General features: G+C 38.6%; 1 protein-coding gene across 4 annotated transcripts in view; it reads right to left on the bottom strand.

Moving 5' to 3' along the window:
• Window positions 1–17,103, bottom strand: part of LOC127434229 (histone-lysine N-methyltransferase 2C-like) — a 255,749-nt gene that overhangs the window by 146,500 nt on the left and 92,146 nt on the right. For all 4 annotated transcript variants that reach the window (XM_051686799.1, XM_051686800.1, XM_051686802.1 and 1 more), the window contains exons 5-7: window positions 16,183–16,398; window positions 1,270–1,421; window positions 1,073–1,182 (exon numbers count right to left, since the gene is read on the bottom strand). In XM_051686799.1, the coding sequence (XP_051542759.1) occupies window positions 1,073–1,182; window positions 1,270–1,421; window positions 16,183–16,398 (478 nt within the window). The remainder of the gene's footprint in view (window positions 1–1,072; window positions 1,183–1,269; window positions 1,422–16,182; window positions 16,399–17,103) is intronic.

Here is a 17,103-nt window from a genome sequence, read left to right as displayed (position 1 = left end):
CTGAAGTCATTGTATTACAGTGAGGATAATTATTTTTTTTTTTTTATATTGAAATCAGATTCGTTTCTGATTTGTTTATATGTTTCTCTCGGGTGTATGAAGATATTAATTTGCTTTCTCACGTCACTAGCTTTAAATATGCAACTTAGCTGGCTAAGAATGCATAAACGTGACAAGCTGGATATAAACTAATGCAAATAGATGGTAATAGATGGTAACAATCATGACATTTAAACATTTGGGTAGGACTTGCGTGTATTTTTGTCACATTGTTCTAACTGCTTGAGGTTAGCTTTAATTTTAGCGTCCTCTCAACCTTGTCGGCAAACATACTGCTGTTCTCTACTAATGCAGCATCAAGTCAACAAATTAATCACTTAATGATATGACAACTTGAACTGTAGTGTACTGTATACATACCTTTTCGTTGTTGATGTTTTAAATTCCGCTCCATGCAGAGTGTAGTCTCATGTGTCAAAACAAACAGCACAAGTCATCAGTGAAGTGATAGTTTTTATCGCCTCTAGAGGCCTCTCTCATACTGTATAAGGACAGCGGACCCTTCCCAGCCGCTCTAGCACCGGACGCAATGGGGAAAACTATCGGTGTGGATTTTTGCCAATAACCGATAGTTCCAGAAATCTGTTATCGGTGCCGATTAATCGGCAAAACCGATATGTCGGTCGACCTCTACTCTATATAATAACACATCTTTTTACTCACATTTGGCATTGATTTTGGAACCCGGCTGTACGTTTTTGCCATTGCTTTACTTTTTTCAATCTTTTTTTTTAAAGTTTAAATCTAATATAATTATCTCCGACTTCCTGCGGCCTTGTATGATTGTAACATTTTAGTTCTGACATAAAGACAAAATTAAGTAATATGATAACTGTGCAATGCCCCAAAATAGGAACAGTCTTTTATTTGGTGGAAATATGTGGAACGAAAACAGACTGGCACCATGTCAGTGGAAGAGGGGTATACGCTGACAAACAAATATTTCAAAGTTGTGAATACAAACAAATCCACCAAATAGACCTCAACGACACTGTCTGTCACTGTCACTTACCTCTGTGCTCCCTGAGTCAATTGCTTTGTCCACGTACAGCAATGATTGTCCCTCCCCACGGCATACACCCTCAGACCACGCTGCACAGCGCAGGTGAGCACAACACTGCCCTGCAGATGCAATAGAAAATGAAACACTATCAGCCACTCAAAGACTGACATCCACAGCCAATCATACGCTACAGCAGGGGTACTTACCAGTGGGGTCGAACAAAGACTCTACATTAATGTCATCGGGAAGGCCGATTTGGCCGAGCTCATCCCAGACCTTGCGGCCGGGCTCCTCTGCAGTGGGGTCTGTACTACCGGGAGCTGAAGTTGAGTGCAGGCCGCTGTCTGGCGAGCTGACCCTGAGGAAGGAAGTGAAGGGGCCACATTACATTTCACTGGTAAGAGAATAAACCAAATGATATTTCATGTAGACAGCTACGCTGCCCTCTCCTCTCACAAATTGGAAACACTTGGCAATTTACTTGTAGGCAACAGCATCCTAATCGTTTTTCATGACACCCAATGGTGCGACTACAACATTTATGAAACCTTGCCTGAAAAAACGAGGTATGGGGTTATCACAATTGGCTCCAGCAACAAGGACTGGCTGTTTAGAGGTAAAGTATGAAAGAGACGGAGAGGGAGAGTTGCCGGAAAGGGAGTGGGGGGCCTGGAATGACTGCTTTCTTGGATGTGGCTCTGAGAGAGAGTGAGAGAGAGAGCCACAGAGACTTAGAGAAGCGGAAAAAAAAAGAATTAACATTTAAAAAGGAGCCTGTTTGAAGAGGACCAGCCAGGAGTGGGCTGCAACAGGGATGGGATGAAAGACGACTGTATGTGATCCCTCCTCTGTCCTGAACATCTGCATAAATATAAATAACCCATTTGGTGTACTACTTCCTCTTTGTCAGGGTATCTGCAGGTTCGAAGGAATGAAATGTAAGACTTTTAAGACTTTTTAAGGCCAAATAAAACAAAAATTTAAGACCACTTTCGCAAAGAAAAAAAAAAGTTTAAAAACACATTAAATAATTAATTAGCAGTTAAATACAAAACCACTGAGGCTACTTGGATGTCTCTGGACATGTTTATTATATTGTATTATATTATGTATTTACGCATTTTATTTTTCAAATAAAATAATACATAGGGATGGGACAATATGGTTATCTCACGATTCGGTTTAATATACGTGATCTCCGCGATTCGGTATTATCTCGATTTGATATGATAACACTTAAATGACAAAGTATGACAGAAAACGGTGTTTATTTTTTTTTAAAATGTTTGCGCAAAATGCACATTTTAATTTCTTATCAAAATAAAGTTCTTTAAAACACAATATAAAAGTTTAAATAACAGTTTCTCATATACCTTTCTCTAGTCAGAAAAGATCACAAACAAATAACCCTTCAAAAATAGTGGGCTACATTCAGGCTGATCAGGTGCAGAACAAACAATATAACTGAACAAAACCTGTCCAGAAAAAGTATGTGAAAGTGTATATTTATTATTTTAATAATTTGTCTTGATAATTATAATCACATTTTAACTTTTAAAAAATATAAAAATTCTACTTTCTATGAATTAATATTATTTCTTGAAAATGTATATTTAATAATGATACGAGCTGTCAATATTTGAAATAATGTGTTCAATTTACAAGTAATAACATTGAGTTTACATTCATTTGTATCCACCTTTTTCCTAGGGGTCTTACAGGGGAAACTAATGTGGGTGGGACTTCTGCCGGAAGTCTTTCTATAGCATTCCCTAGCTCTGGCTGCAGTCATTTTAGACCCTGTTTACAGCTGGTAATAAGACGGGTTTCAGATGATCCGATGGTCAGCGCTAAATATAGTAGTAAACGGGGTGCAAAATGTTTTGTGATTGTGTCACAAAAAACATATAGAGGTAGTCAAAAACCACATCGCATTTGAGGTTTAAAATGGCGTCCTGATGCGTCCTGGCAGCGAAGCATCACCTCTCACCAGTCAATCACCCGCCGAACAAAAGTTTAAACTTACGTGCGGATTTAAGGAAAACTTGAAAAAGCAATTACATACCCCAGGATGAGAACCGCGGCTCTTCCTCAGTGTGTCTGTCGGATTTCAACATATAGGGTGACAAGATGACAAGCACACACATCTGAAGCTGAACTAACACAAGTACTCCACTAAAACAACCAATAATTTTCCAGGTATTCCAGTACTTAAATTTCTAAGAGCTAAATTCAAACTTTAAGCACTTCAAGGACCTTGTGTGAACCCTGTAAACACTGTAGGAAAAAAAGAGCAGTAGGGGTAAAATCTAGCGATAAAGAGATTACGATGTTTGATGGGTCATTTCATTTATGATCACATGGATGAAAAACAATCTTTTAAATTTCAAAATATCAAGTTTTGCCTCGATATGGTTAGTCTTTATTCAATATAGCATCCCATCCCTAATACTATAACATTAAAACTCTAAATAAATTATGATTATCTCTTTAATCACTTGTTGTCCAGCATGACATGATGCAATAGACCTTATTCACGGTAGCGCCATGTTTGATTTGTAATAGAAATGACAACAAGGCTGTGAGGAATAGACTTACCATCTCTTCAAATGCACGAAAGGTATAAAGCTGTATAAAGATCCTAGATCACATCTGATTTTCCACAACTCATGTTGTCTGGAGTTTTTTGTTTATTGAACGTTCTAAAAAATATGTTTTTTTTTTTTTCAATGTTTAGTCTGCGGAACGATCCAAAAACACTTTAAACTGCAGTACAGCCCATTGAAGACACTAAGTCTATCCCTCACAGCCTCATTGTCATTCCCATTAAAAATCATGATGGCGCCAGCGAGATTAAGGTCTAGCATGTGCTGAATTAAATAGTTAAAGATATTACAATATATTACTATTGATTTGTGTGGAGTTATGTAATTTTTTTAAACAGATAGTTAAAGGGCAGTTCTTTCAAAAATGAAATTTCTGTCATCATAACTCACCCTTAGGTCAGTATGAATTTCTCTCTGCAGTGGAACAAAAACGGAGATTCTCCCTAAAACCTCCTTTTGAGTTCCACTGAAAAAAAAGAAATGTATATAAGTCTGCAACAGCATGAAGGTTAAGTAATTGATGACAATTTTCATTTTTGTATGAAATATCACAAGTACAAGTCAATACTCATCAGTTACATTAAAAGTAGGCATTTAATGTTGACAAAATGTATTGAAAATGTTAACATATTCAATCACGAAAGAGAACCATGCTGCATAATTAGTTATGTATACTGAAAATGTATTATATACTATACTGTATATTAAATATAGATAATATATGTTCATATTATCTATATTATTAATATTATAATGTTTATATAATATTATTATGTATGTATATTATTAAAAACATATTCAAATTCACTGATTCAGATGGCAGAGAAACTACCTGTATACGTCAGATAGAGCTCTAGAGAGATAGAGATGAGAGATGTAACAGGTGTACTGTAACTGCACCTTAGTAGTTTTGTTAGCTTCAAACAAAGCATTTTGCAATACTGCCTTGCTTGTCAAAGGTACCATAAATTAAGGAAGCACCACGATTTGAAAGGCGTCAAAACTAGACCGCTCCAACTTCGCACACTTGCAAATTGCAATCTTGTCAGCTATGCTTTGTTGATTGTTAACAGGAGTGATAGTTTTAGCGTATCGCTCGCTTACAGAGACGCAGTATAATGGCATTTGCATTTCGGATGAACAGGTTTATACATCTGTAACATCGTAAATTCAGTAAAAATGCACTTGCACTTCCCTGCACGCACTCACACTAAACTCAAGTGTGAGCTGCTAAATGCTGGCTGCAGGAGAGAGAGAGAGAGAGAGAGAGAGAGAGAGAGAGAGAGAGAGAGAGAGAGAGAGATGATTTTTACCTGTGCAGATTCTGCTGTTTTAAGCGTCTCCTCCATTCACACCCCAAAATGAAAGACTTCTTGCAATTTATTTAAGATATTTAAGACTTTTTATGGCCTTAAAAATTAAAAAGTAAATTTAAGGGTGTTTTCACACTTGGTCCGTTTCAGGGGTCTGAGTGCGGTTCACAGGATTTTTGGCCCATATGTGAACACTCCAAACGATCTCAAACCCCTTTAAAGGGAGGCGGTCCCAGTACGGTTCGCTTGCAGCCTGTGGTCCGGTTCGATAATAACATGCATTGTGAACACAATGCTCACTTGATTTTCCCATTCGTGTAATCCCAAACATTTCTGGCCCTCACAGGCTACCGTATACCAGTAATAATGACGTGCAGAGAAGAGCATATTCTGTTTCTTTGGAGATGCTGATAAAAACTATTTAAACTCCTCACAAAACAAACTCAAAAATCTTTCATCAGTGGATACGTTTACATACACCCTCATAATGCGATTACAATGCGATTAAGGCCATACTGCAATTAAATTGTTGCTCATGTAAAAATATTGCGATTATGCTAATAATCAGAGTAAGGATAATTGCAGTAACATGTGGAGTACTCCTATTTTAATCGCTTTACACTGGCATGTAAACACTTTAATCACATTTCTTCCACTCTGACCGAAGTGTGCCTGCGCCAGTGCTCAAGCACAGGTTCAAAAACATCACGAAACAGAAGAAGCTTCATGCAAAACTGCTGTTTCTTGCACTTTTTTCCAGCAGTGGTGCTCCCCAACTGCAGAATCTACAGCCCCATGGCAAAAGAAAACATTTTCCTGAGCTGTGAATGTCCGTTTGCATTCTGCATTGAACGTCTTTCAAATGAGTTTGTCCTTGCGGACGCAACACAACAACATCCAGCGCGTGTATTCCGATTCACAAACAAGTGACTCTTATGAACCAATTCTTTTTAGTGAATCAAAACAGACAGAGGGTGTTTCTCAATTATAAGAATGCAGAGAACGGACTTGTGTTTTTATAAAAACCAGTCTTGCTAAGCTACCTTGGCAGAACAAACTCGGAAGGACAGGAGGATGAGCTTTGCAAGCTTTGAGATGTGCTGCGATCTTCCTGTTGCGCAATTAACCGTCACAGCACATTTTAATCAAGTGAGAGAACTACTGGCATTATCACATCAGAGACAGCATTAATATCATCAAACCAGTGAGGTTTTGCAGGAATAGTGACATGTTAAAGAATAAAGTCTGTAAACACTTGTTTTCTTCAAGTTCATTACTGTATTAAAATGATACCCCAAAAAACAACAAATGTTGACGAAGTATAACGACTCTTACGAGCCGTCAGATTTTCGCGAGCTTATAGCGGGAAACACTTGAGGAAAAAACAAAACAATAAATGTCCTGCGTCTGCCACAGTATTACCGTGTTCTTGCCCACAAGTCACCAACCGATGCATCCTCGATTTCAAGGACAAATCCGGGTAATTTTCTGTGTTCTCGGTACTTGCGTTCTTGAGGATTGGAATTGAACTTCGGCAGTGGATGATGACGTAGAATGAGAACACAAAAGAATGCACAGAGCAACCAGTGTAATCCGACAGATAAGTGACTCTTATGAACCGATTCTTTTTAGTGAATCAAAACGGACAGCGCATCCAGTTTAGTCGAGAATTACTCTTATTAACCGGTTCTTTTAATAAAATGTTCAAAAAGACTCACAAACTGACTAATTTTCCTTATGCCAAGCTGTATTTAAAGATACATATTTGCAACAAGATGTTTTTGGTAATATTATTTTATTTTAGAAAAAGCATTAAAACATCACATTTCTTAGCAAATAATCAGAGTATTGGCAAGTAGCATGTAAACGGGATTGAAGATGTTTGCCCAAATCATGTACACATCTTAATCTAATTATTCCTTATACTCTGATTATTGCAATAATCAGAGTATTGGTGTACATTTAACCAGTGTTCTGTGCAAATGAAGACTCGAGGGTTTAACCGGACCACACTGGAATGGCATGTGAAAGTTAAGATATTACAATATATTACTATTGATTTGTGTGGAGTTATATAATTTTTTTAAATTTTGTTATGTAATACAGTTCTTTTTTTTTCTTTTTCCCCTTTTTCTCCCAATTTGGAATGCCCAATTCCCAATGTGCTTTTTAAGTCCTCGTGGTCGTGTAGTGATTCGCCTCAGTCCAGGTGGCGGAGGACGAATCCCAGTTGCCTCCACGTCTGAGACCGACAACCCACGCATCTTATCACGTGGCTTGTTGAGCGCGTTGCCACGGAGACATAGCATCCACCGTGGCAACCACGCTCAACTCACCACGCGCCCCACCGAGAACGAACCACATTATAGCGACCACGAGGAGGTTACCCCATGTGACTCTACCCTCCCTATTAACCGGGCCAATTTGGTTGCTTAGGAGACCTGGCTGGAGTCAAATACTGTTCTTTTTTGATGCAGAAGATCAATAAAATATGTTTTATTGAACAAAGACACCTGTATTCATTTTAAGGGTATTTAACACATTTAATATTCTCATAAGTTAATATGTAGAGCTAATTGTTCTCTTAAAATTAAATATAGCCCTATTAATAATAATTATCATCAATTTTGTCTTGGTCTGGGTTCCACAAAAACAATGCAGTGTGAATGCAAAATGGACTGAGACCCCATAACAGGTCAAGTGGACCAAAAAGAGATCAGAGCCCACTTTCAAGGTCACAGACTGTGTGAACACAGAGAACTGGGTCCTTTTTCATTCGGTCCACATTTTGGTCCACTTAAAGAGGTCTGAGTTTGGTTCTTTTAAAGAGGACCCAAGTGTGAAAACACCCTAAGACGTAAGGACCCATGGGTACCCTATTTATTAAGGTTTACATCAGAGAAGTCGTCATTTTTATTTGTATAGCACTTTTCAAAACACACATCGTTTCAAAGCAGCTTTACAGAAAATCATGCATTAACAAAAAATTCAACTGTAATATCTATACAGTCTTAGAGTGATTGTGTAGTTTGATTAAATATGATTGTAAATTGTGTATAAAAATTAAATAATTAAATAATAATTGTATTTAGATCCCTGTGAGCAAGCTGAAGGCGACTGTGGCAAGGAACACAAAACTCCATAAGATGTTGGTTAATGGAGAAAAATAACCTTGGGAGAAACCAGGCTCACTCTGAGGGCCAGTTCCCCTCTGGCAAAACAGCAGGAATATAATGCCAATATTAGTTATTTATGTGCAGTGCAGGTCATGGTTAAAAATTATTAAACTAAGTAAGTGTTAAGGGCCAGTGTTTAAACAAAATTTTGTATGAACTGTAAGATTAATGACTAATGTCTTTGAAGTCCATCCTGGATTAACTGCAGAAGTTCACATAGATGGATTGTCCTTGTTGGTTGGCTGATGAAGGCTTTTGTTGGCAATTAAATTATAGTCTATGTATTCCATTTCAAGAGTGTAGTCCTTCAATAGACAAAGGTGATGCACGCAGTTCAACCGGCAATTCATTTTGGTGAGGTTCAGTGGGGTCAATCCTAAATCCAAGGTACAGGCAGTAGCAATGCCTTACAATTGGAGTTGGCATCAGTTCATCCTCTGAAGTCCATTATAAAAGACTGAAGTGATGTCTAGCAACAGCTGCATTTAGTCCTCATCCCTCAGAGATACATAGCAGTGGAGTCCGATACAAAACAGGAATGGAGCTGGATCTGGCCGGCTCTGGACCTAAGAGTTATAGATCACGATAGATGTTTCTGGTTCCGGCACACCTAACTAAAGCAGCCTAATTGTGAGCTGATGGATAAATTAGGTGTATTCCTGGCTAAATATGAGTCTTTAGTCTAGACTTAAACTGAGTGAGTGTGTCTGCATCCCGAACAGTGTAAGGGAGACTATTCCATAGTTTAGGAGAGAAATAGAAGGATCTACCTCCTTTTGTGTATTCTGATATTCTAGGAACTATTAACAAGCCATAATTTTGTGATCGTAATGAACGTGATGGAATATAGCGTGTCAGAAGGTCACTTAAGTACTGTGGAGCTAGACCAGCTTTGTATGTAGTTAATAGAATTTTAAAATTAATACGGAATTTAACAAGTAGCCAAAGTAACGATGGTAAATTGGGGCTAATATGATCATATTTCTTGGTTCAAGTCAGCACTCTGGCAGCTGCATTTTGAACCAACTAAAGTTTATTTATTGAACTTGCTGGACATCCTCCCAGTAGTGATTACAATAATCTAATCTTGAGGTCATGAACGCATGAATTAGTTTTTTGGCGTCAGCAACAGAGAGCATGTGTCATAACTTAGCAATATTTCTGAGGTGGAAGAATGCTGTTCTATAAACATTGGAAATTTGTTTTTTAAAGGACAGATTAGTATAAAATATAACACCCAATTTCTTCGCTGTAGAAGATGACGTAACGGTACATCCATCGAGAATCAAATTATATTTTAGCGGCTTATTTATTTTAGAGGTTTCTGGTCCAATGATTAGTACCTTTGTTTTGTCGGAATTGAGTAGAAGGAAATTTCTGGCCATCCAGTCATTGATTTCATTGATATACTCTGATAATATGGAGAATTGTGAATTTCTGTTGGGTTTAGAAGAAATATAAAGTTGGGTATCATCAGCATAACAGTGGAAACTTATTCCATGATTCCTGATAATATCTCCCAGGGGAAGCATGTATAAGGAGAAAAGCAGAAGACCTAAAAATTATCCCTGTGGCACTCCATACTTAATTTTTGTTTGATTTGACAATTCCTCGTTTACACATACAAAGTGGTAGCGATCTGATAAATAAGACCTAAACCATGCATATGCAAGTCCACTAATGCCAACATAATTCTCTAGCCTACTCAAGAGAATGTCAAGATCTATCGTGCTAAAGGCAGCACTAAGATCTAAAACCACTAGAAAAGAAATGCAGCCGCGATCAGATGATAAGAGCAAGTCATTTGTAACTCTGATAAGTGCAGTCTCTGTACTGTGATGGAGCCTAAAAGAGGAGGTTCTGAGATTACAGGGAATACCTCTTTTAAGAGCTTAGTTGGTATTGGATCTAACATACATGTTGTGGCTTTTGATTTTTTTAATACGTTTTGTTAACTCTTCATGACCTATGACAAGGATTGAAGATGCTCGTGAGGAAAATTATGAGACACTGTTTTCTGAGGTGCTGTGGCAGTTGGTTGCATAGTTCCAATTTTATTTAGCATTATTTCAATTTTATCAGTAAAGAAATTCATGATGTCATTACTTTTGTGCTGCGATGGAATATCTGGTTCAGTCGATGCTTTATCCCTAGCCAATTTAGCCACAGTAAATAAATACCTAAGATTGTTGTGGTTATTTTCTATGAGTTTGCTAAAATATGCTGACCTGGCAGCTTTTAGTGCCTGTCTGTAGCTACAGACTCTATCCTTCCATGCACCACGAAATACCTCAAATTTTGTATTCTTCCACTTGTGCTCCATTTTAAGCGCTGCTCTCTTGAGAGCATGAGTGTGATCATAATACCATGGTGCAGGGCTTTTTTCTTTAATTTTCTTTAATCGAAGGGGGGAGATACTATCAAGAATGTTAGAGAAGGCTGTATTTATATTTACTGTTACTACAAGTTCGTCTAAACTTTTTGGCTTACTGAGTATGTGAGACAATTCTGAAAGATTATTAGTGAAGCTATCTTTAGTGGTCGAAAGAATAGTTCTACCTGAATGATAGTGTGGTGTAGATTGAGTGACATTAGCTGATCGTAGCAAACAAGAGATGAGGTAATGATCTGAGATGTCATCGCTCTGCTGTATAATTTCTATAGTATCAACGTCAACTCCATATGTCAGAATTAAATCTAGTATATGATTATGGCGATGAGCTGGTCCTGTCACATTTTGTCTGACTCCAAGAGAGTTGTAAATATCGATACATGCTAATCCCAATGTGTCCCCATTTTCATTATCTACAGTGCATCCGGAAAGTATTCACAGCGCTTCACTTTTTCCACATTTTGTTATGTTACAGCCTTATTCCAAAATTGATTAAATTCATTATTTTCCTCAAAATTCTACAAACAATACCCCATAATGACAACGTGAAACAAGTTTGTTTGAAATCTTTGCAAATTTATTAAAAATAAAAAAAAAATTCAAAAAAAAATACAAAAAAAATAAATCACATGTACATACAGGTGCATCTCAATAAATTAGAATATCGTGGAAAAGTTCATTTATTTCAGTAATTCAACTCAAATTGTGAAACTCGTGTATTAAATAAATTCAATGCACACAGACTGAAGTAGTTTAAGTCTTTGGTTCTTTTAATTGTGATGATTTTGGCTCACATTTAACAAAAACCCACCAATTCACTATCTCAAAAAATTAGAATACATCATAAAACCAATAAAAAAAACATTTTTAGTGAATTGTTGGCCTTCTGGAAAGTATGTTCATTTACTATATATGTACTCAATACTTGGTAGGGGCTCCTTTTGCTTTAATTACTGCCTCAATTCAGCGTGGCATGGAGGTGATCAGTTTGTGGCACTGCTGAGGTGGTATGGAAGCCCAGGTTTCTTTGACAGTGGCCTTCAGCTCATCTGCATTTTTTGGTCTCTTGTTTCTCATTTTCCTCTTGACAATACCCCATAGATTCTCTATGGGGTTCAGGTCTGGTGAGTTTACTGGCCAGTCAAGCACACCAACACCATGGTCATTTAACCAACTTTTGGTGCTTTTGGCAGTGTGGGCAGGTGCCAAATCCTGCTGGAAAATGAAATCAGCATCTTTAAAAAGCTGGTCAGCAGAAGGAAGCATGAAGTGCTCCAAAATTTCTTGGTAAACGGGTGCAGTGACTTTGGTTTTCAAAAAACACAATGGACCTACACCAGCAGATGACATTGCACCCCAAATCATCACAGACTGTGGAAACTTAACACTGGACTTCAAGCAACTTGGGCTATGAGCTTCTCCACCCTTCCTCCAGACTCTAGGACCTTGGTTTCCAAATGAAATACAAAACTTGCTCTCATCTGAAAAGAGGACTTTGGACCACTGGGCAACAGTCCAGTTCTTCTTCTCCTTAGCCCAGGTAAGACGCCTTTGACGTTGTCTGTGGTTCAGGAGTGGCTTAACAAGAGGAATACGACAACTGTAGCCAAATTCCTTGACATGTCTGTGTGTGGTGGCTCTTGATGCCTTGAACCCAGCCTCAGTCCATTCCTTGTGAAGTTCACCCAAATTCTTGAATCGATTTTGCTTGACAATCGTAAGGCTGCGGTTCTCTCGGTTGGTTGTGCATCTTTTTCTTCCACACTTTTTCCTTCCACTCAACTTTCTGTTAACATGCTTGGATACAGCACTCTGTGAACAGCCAGCTTCTTTGGCAATGAATGTTTGTGGCTTACCCTCCTTGTGAAGGGTGTCAATGATTGTCTTCTGGACAACTGTCAGATCAGCAGTCTTCCCCATGATTGTGTAGCCTAGTGAACCAAACTGAGAGACCATTTTGAAGGCTCAGGAAACCTTTGCAGGTGTTTTGAGTTGATTAGCTGATTGCCATGTCACCATATTCTAATTTTTTGAGATAGTGAATTGGTGGGTTTTTGTTAAATGTGAGCTAAAATCATCACAATTAAAAGAACCAAAGACTTAAACTACTTCAGTCTGTGTGCATTGAATTTATTTAATACACGAGTTTCACAATTTGAGTTGAATTACTGAAATAAATGAACTTTTCCACGACATTCTAATTTATTGAGATGCACCTGTAAGTATTCACAGCCTTTGCCATGACACTCAAAATTGAGCTCAGGTGCATCCTGTTTCCACTGATCATCCTTGAGATGTTTCTACAACTTGATTGGAATCCACCTGTGGTAAATTCAGTTGATTGGACATGATTTGGAAAGGCACACACCTGTCTATATAAGGTCCCACAGTTAACAGTGCATGACAGAGCACAAACCAAGCCATGAAGTCTAAGGAATTGTCTGTAGACCTCCGAGACAGGATTGTATCGAGGCACAGATCTGGGGAAGGGTACAGAAAACTTTCTGAAGCATTGAAGGTCCCAATGAGCACAGTGCCCTCCGTCATCCATAAATGCAAGAAGTTTGGAACCACCAGGACTCTTCCTAGAGCTGGCCGCCTGGCCAAACTGAGCGATCAGGGGAGAAGGGCCTTAGTCAAGGAGGTGACCAAGACCCCGATGATCACTCTGACAGAGCTCCAGCGTTTCTCTGTGGAGAGAGGAGAACCTTCCAGAAGAACAACCATCTCTGCAGCACTCCACCAATCAGGCCTGTATGGTAGAGTGGCCGGACAGAAGCCACTCCACAGTAAAAGGCACATGACAGCCCACCTGGAGTTTGCCAAAAGGTACCTGAAGGACTCTCAGACCATGAGAAACAAAATTCTCTGGTCTGATGAAACAAAGATTGAACTCTTTGGCCTGAATGGCAAGCATCATGTCTGGAGGAAACCAGGCACCGCTCATCACCTGGCCAATACCATCCCTACAGTGAAGCATGGTGGTGGCAGCATCAATCTGTGGGGATGTTTTTCAGCGGCAGGAACTGGGAGACTAGTCAGGATTGAGGGAAAGATGAATGCAACAATGTACAGAGACATCCTTGATGAAAACCTGCTCCAGAGCGCTCTGGACCTCAGACTGGGGCGAAGGTTCATCTTCCAACAGGACAATGACCCTAAGCACACAGCCAAGATAACAAAGGAGTGGCTACAGGACAACACTGTGAATGTCCTTGAGTGGCCCGGCCAGAGGCCAGACTTGAACCCGATTGAACATCTCTGGAGGGATCTGAAAATGGCTATGCACCGACGCTCCCCATTCAACCTGATGGAGCTTGAGAGGTCCTGCAAAGAAGAATGGGAGAAACTGCCCAAAAATAGGTGTGCCAAGCTTGTAGCATCATACTCAAAACGACTTGAGGCTGTAATTGGTGCCAAAGGTGCTTCAACAAAGTATTGAGCAAAGGCTGTGAATACTTATGTTCATGTGCTTTTGTTTCATTTTTTATTTTTAATAAATTTGCAAAGATTTCAAGCAAACTTCTTTCACATTGTCATTATGGGGTATTATTTGTAGAATTTTGAGGAAAATAATGAATTTAATCCATTTTGGAATAAGGCTGTAACATAACAAAATGTGGAAAAAGTGAAGCGCTGTGAATACTTTCCAGATGCACTGTACATTTGCTCAACACTTCCTCTATAGCTTTATGATAGAGTAAAGCAGGAAGTTTAGCTCAGCAAACAGGTGAGTTAAAGTTCACAATATCTCAGTTTTAAATCATAATACACTATACAAATAATCTGAACATTATTGTATTACAACCCAGATATTAACATACTATCAAAATCACCTGAAACACAGTCTTTGTCATTTCTGTATTAGTCATCTCATTTCACAAAATACACTTTCTTTCTCAAAGGGTTATTTCACATATACTTGCACTTTGTTCAGTCCAACTTTACAGTGTCCACCTTAAATGATAGGTAGTGGGCCTCATTTGCTCTTTCAAGCTGTTATTGTTTTTACTCCTCACTGCCCTGTCAATATCTGGCACAGTTTCAGCTCATACTGACCAATCACACATCTCCAAGACAACAATCCACCGCCTGCTGGCAGGCTGCCAGATGCTGCACAGAGAGCATTACGTCATCATTCCTCAGGGAGGCGTCTGATTGGTTGAGAGGAGTTGAGCAAATTAGGCATTCGTCCAATGAGCCAGAGGGTTGCTGCAGATGGGAACTTTTAACAACAACACCCTGCCGGTGGAGTTCTCCCTTATGGATTTCTCCTTTAACCTCCATCTAGCAACTTATCATCAGGCCATTTTGGCACCAAATTAATTGACCCAAATTGAATTGTGGCACTGGGTTCATTAGCAGTTCCCAGCATATCTGGGTCAGAGTCCTCTTCATCACTGCCCATCAGAACAAATAATGGAAGAGAACACAAGTTCTGTTTGAGCAGAACTTCAAAGTAAATCAGTTTCTATCTGGCCAAAACTTCAGCTGTTCAGAATGAGTTAAGATACCTACACCCAAACCCCTTAAACAAGGATTTTTTTGGTGCTATTTTGAAGTTATAGTTAATCCAAAAATTAACATTTTGTCATTTTAAGCCCAAAGTATACTTCGGTTTTTACGCAAAAGCTAAGCACGTGTACAGTTGAACACTAGCCTTTTAAAAGTTTACTGCATTTGACAGTATGAGTTAAAAAAAATTAAAAAAAAATCAGATTTGGACCACATTCAACTGAATGTAGCCTATGTGAACATGAATGATATTTGAGATCTCTGAGGGAGAGGAAAATTTCAGATTCAGATGTTCATCACACAAAGCTATTGCATAGCTTCAGAGGACTTGGAATATAGTGTTGGTGTAATAGGAACTACTTTTAATGATATGTTATGATATTTCAACTTTGAGCCATTCAATTTGGTTTGGAATGACATGAGGGTGAGTAAATGAAGACAGAATTGAGAATTGAGGATAAATGATCACCACATCCTACACCACTCCCCTTATGAGCAAACAGCAATATTTTTGGTCCATCTTCCAGGAAGAGAAGGACTGTAAATTTTAGACATGTGTATCTACTAAAAGGTAATTTTGGCAACTTTCAGGAGTACACTAGCACAGTGGTACTCAACTGGTGGGTCGGGACCCCAAAACAGGTCACAAGTCTGTTCTGATATATATAATCGTGCTTTGATAGGACAGCAAAATAAAAGGGCTTATAAACTTTTAAAAGGGAGGAAAAAATGCCTCCCATATATTTTGTTGCTGATGTCAAAGATCGTGCATCCAATCAAACTCTACTGTATTTTGGGTCATTCATCTGTCACCTGGTAAAAAGGCTAATCCTAATCTCCCCAGTGTTTGTCCTGTGTGTTAGACTGGTAAATCACACTTCTGCTGTTGTTTACGTATAAAACAAGCAACTGTCTGTTTTCCTATTCAGCCCATGATGTGATGCAAATTATTTAGCATTTTGATGGAAATACTGAAGTTTAGGGTAATATTATTCAATTGTTCTGTTTGATTTTAAGGACTTTTTGCAAGTCTTGATGACCATACTCACAGAAGAAAAAACATTTCTCCAAACTACTGTCACAACCAGCGACAGAGGCATTGGTGGTAATAACTCACTTTTTCAGACCGCTCCCTTGATGCCCCAGGCTCCGGTTGTCATCATTGTCGTCAAAGTCATTGTCATCATCGTGGTAATCGTCGTCCTTCTCCGAGCTGCCGCGCCGGTTCCGAATGTGCAGGGGGACGTAACCAGGCGTAGGTCCAAACAGCTTCAACTCACCCTGACCTAAGAGACTCTTCTCTCCACAGTAGCAGAAGGCACACAGCTTTTCTCTGATGGACAAGAAAAGAGATTTGTAGAGGATAGACTTCTCAGATGTGGAATTTTTAACTGTTAGGCCAGAATCATCACAAACAAAAACGCATGACTAATGCATTGCAACCACGCGGTTCCTTTGAACAAGGTGAAGTGTGTTATGACACCACTGATGCCACCAAAAGGAAGTTCAAAAATAATAACTGTTTTCAAGTGGGCTTCATGAACGCAACTCGCAACCACCACCTACCCCTCACCCCCAGTTCTTCCACTGGTTGAAAAACACATGCTCATGCCATTGGTTGAGCCAGTTTTACTCAAACAAGCATACTGGCAAGCTTCAAAAAGGACAAAAAAAACATCATGAAAGTAGTCCATATGACCCATTTACTATATTCAAATATTGAGTTGAAGTGAACAATGAGAGAAATTTCATTTTTGGGAGAACAATTAATTTAAGATTATCAGACTTCCTGTGAATCACCAGTGTTGGCCATAATCTGATTGCAAAGTAATTGTTTACTGTAATCTAATTACTTTTGAGTCAAAAAATAGTGTGACACATTATATTTTAAAATACTGTAATTGTAAGTGACAATGAACAATGAGGAAATTGTTGCATAACTTATAAGTAATTCTAAATGCGATTTCATTTCGATAAAGTAATAACTAAAGCAATCAGATTACAAATTCATATAAGTAATTAGTAATGGATTACTCTT

This window comes from Myxocyprinus asiaticus, chromosome 44, assembly GCF_019703515.2.
Source record: "Myxocyprinus asiaticus isolate MX2 ecotype Aquarium Trade chromosome 44, UBuf_Myxa_2, whole genome shotgun sequence".
Classification (NCBI taxonomy): domain Eukaryota; kingdom Metazoa; phylum Chordata; class Actinopteri; order Cypriniformes; family Catostomidae; genus Myxocyprinus; species Myxocyprinus asiaticus.
The sequence above is the reverse complement of the archived record's forward strand: the minus strand, read 5'-3'. Positions and strand labels throughout refer to the sequence as shown.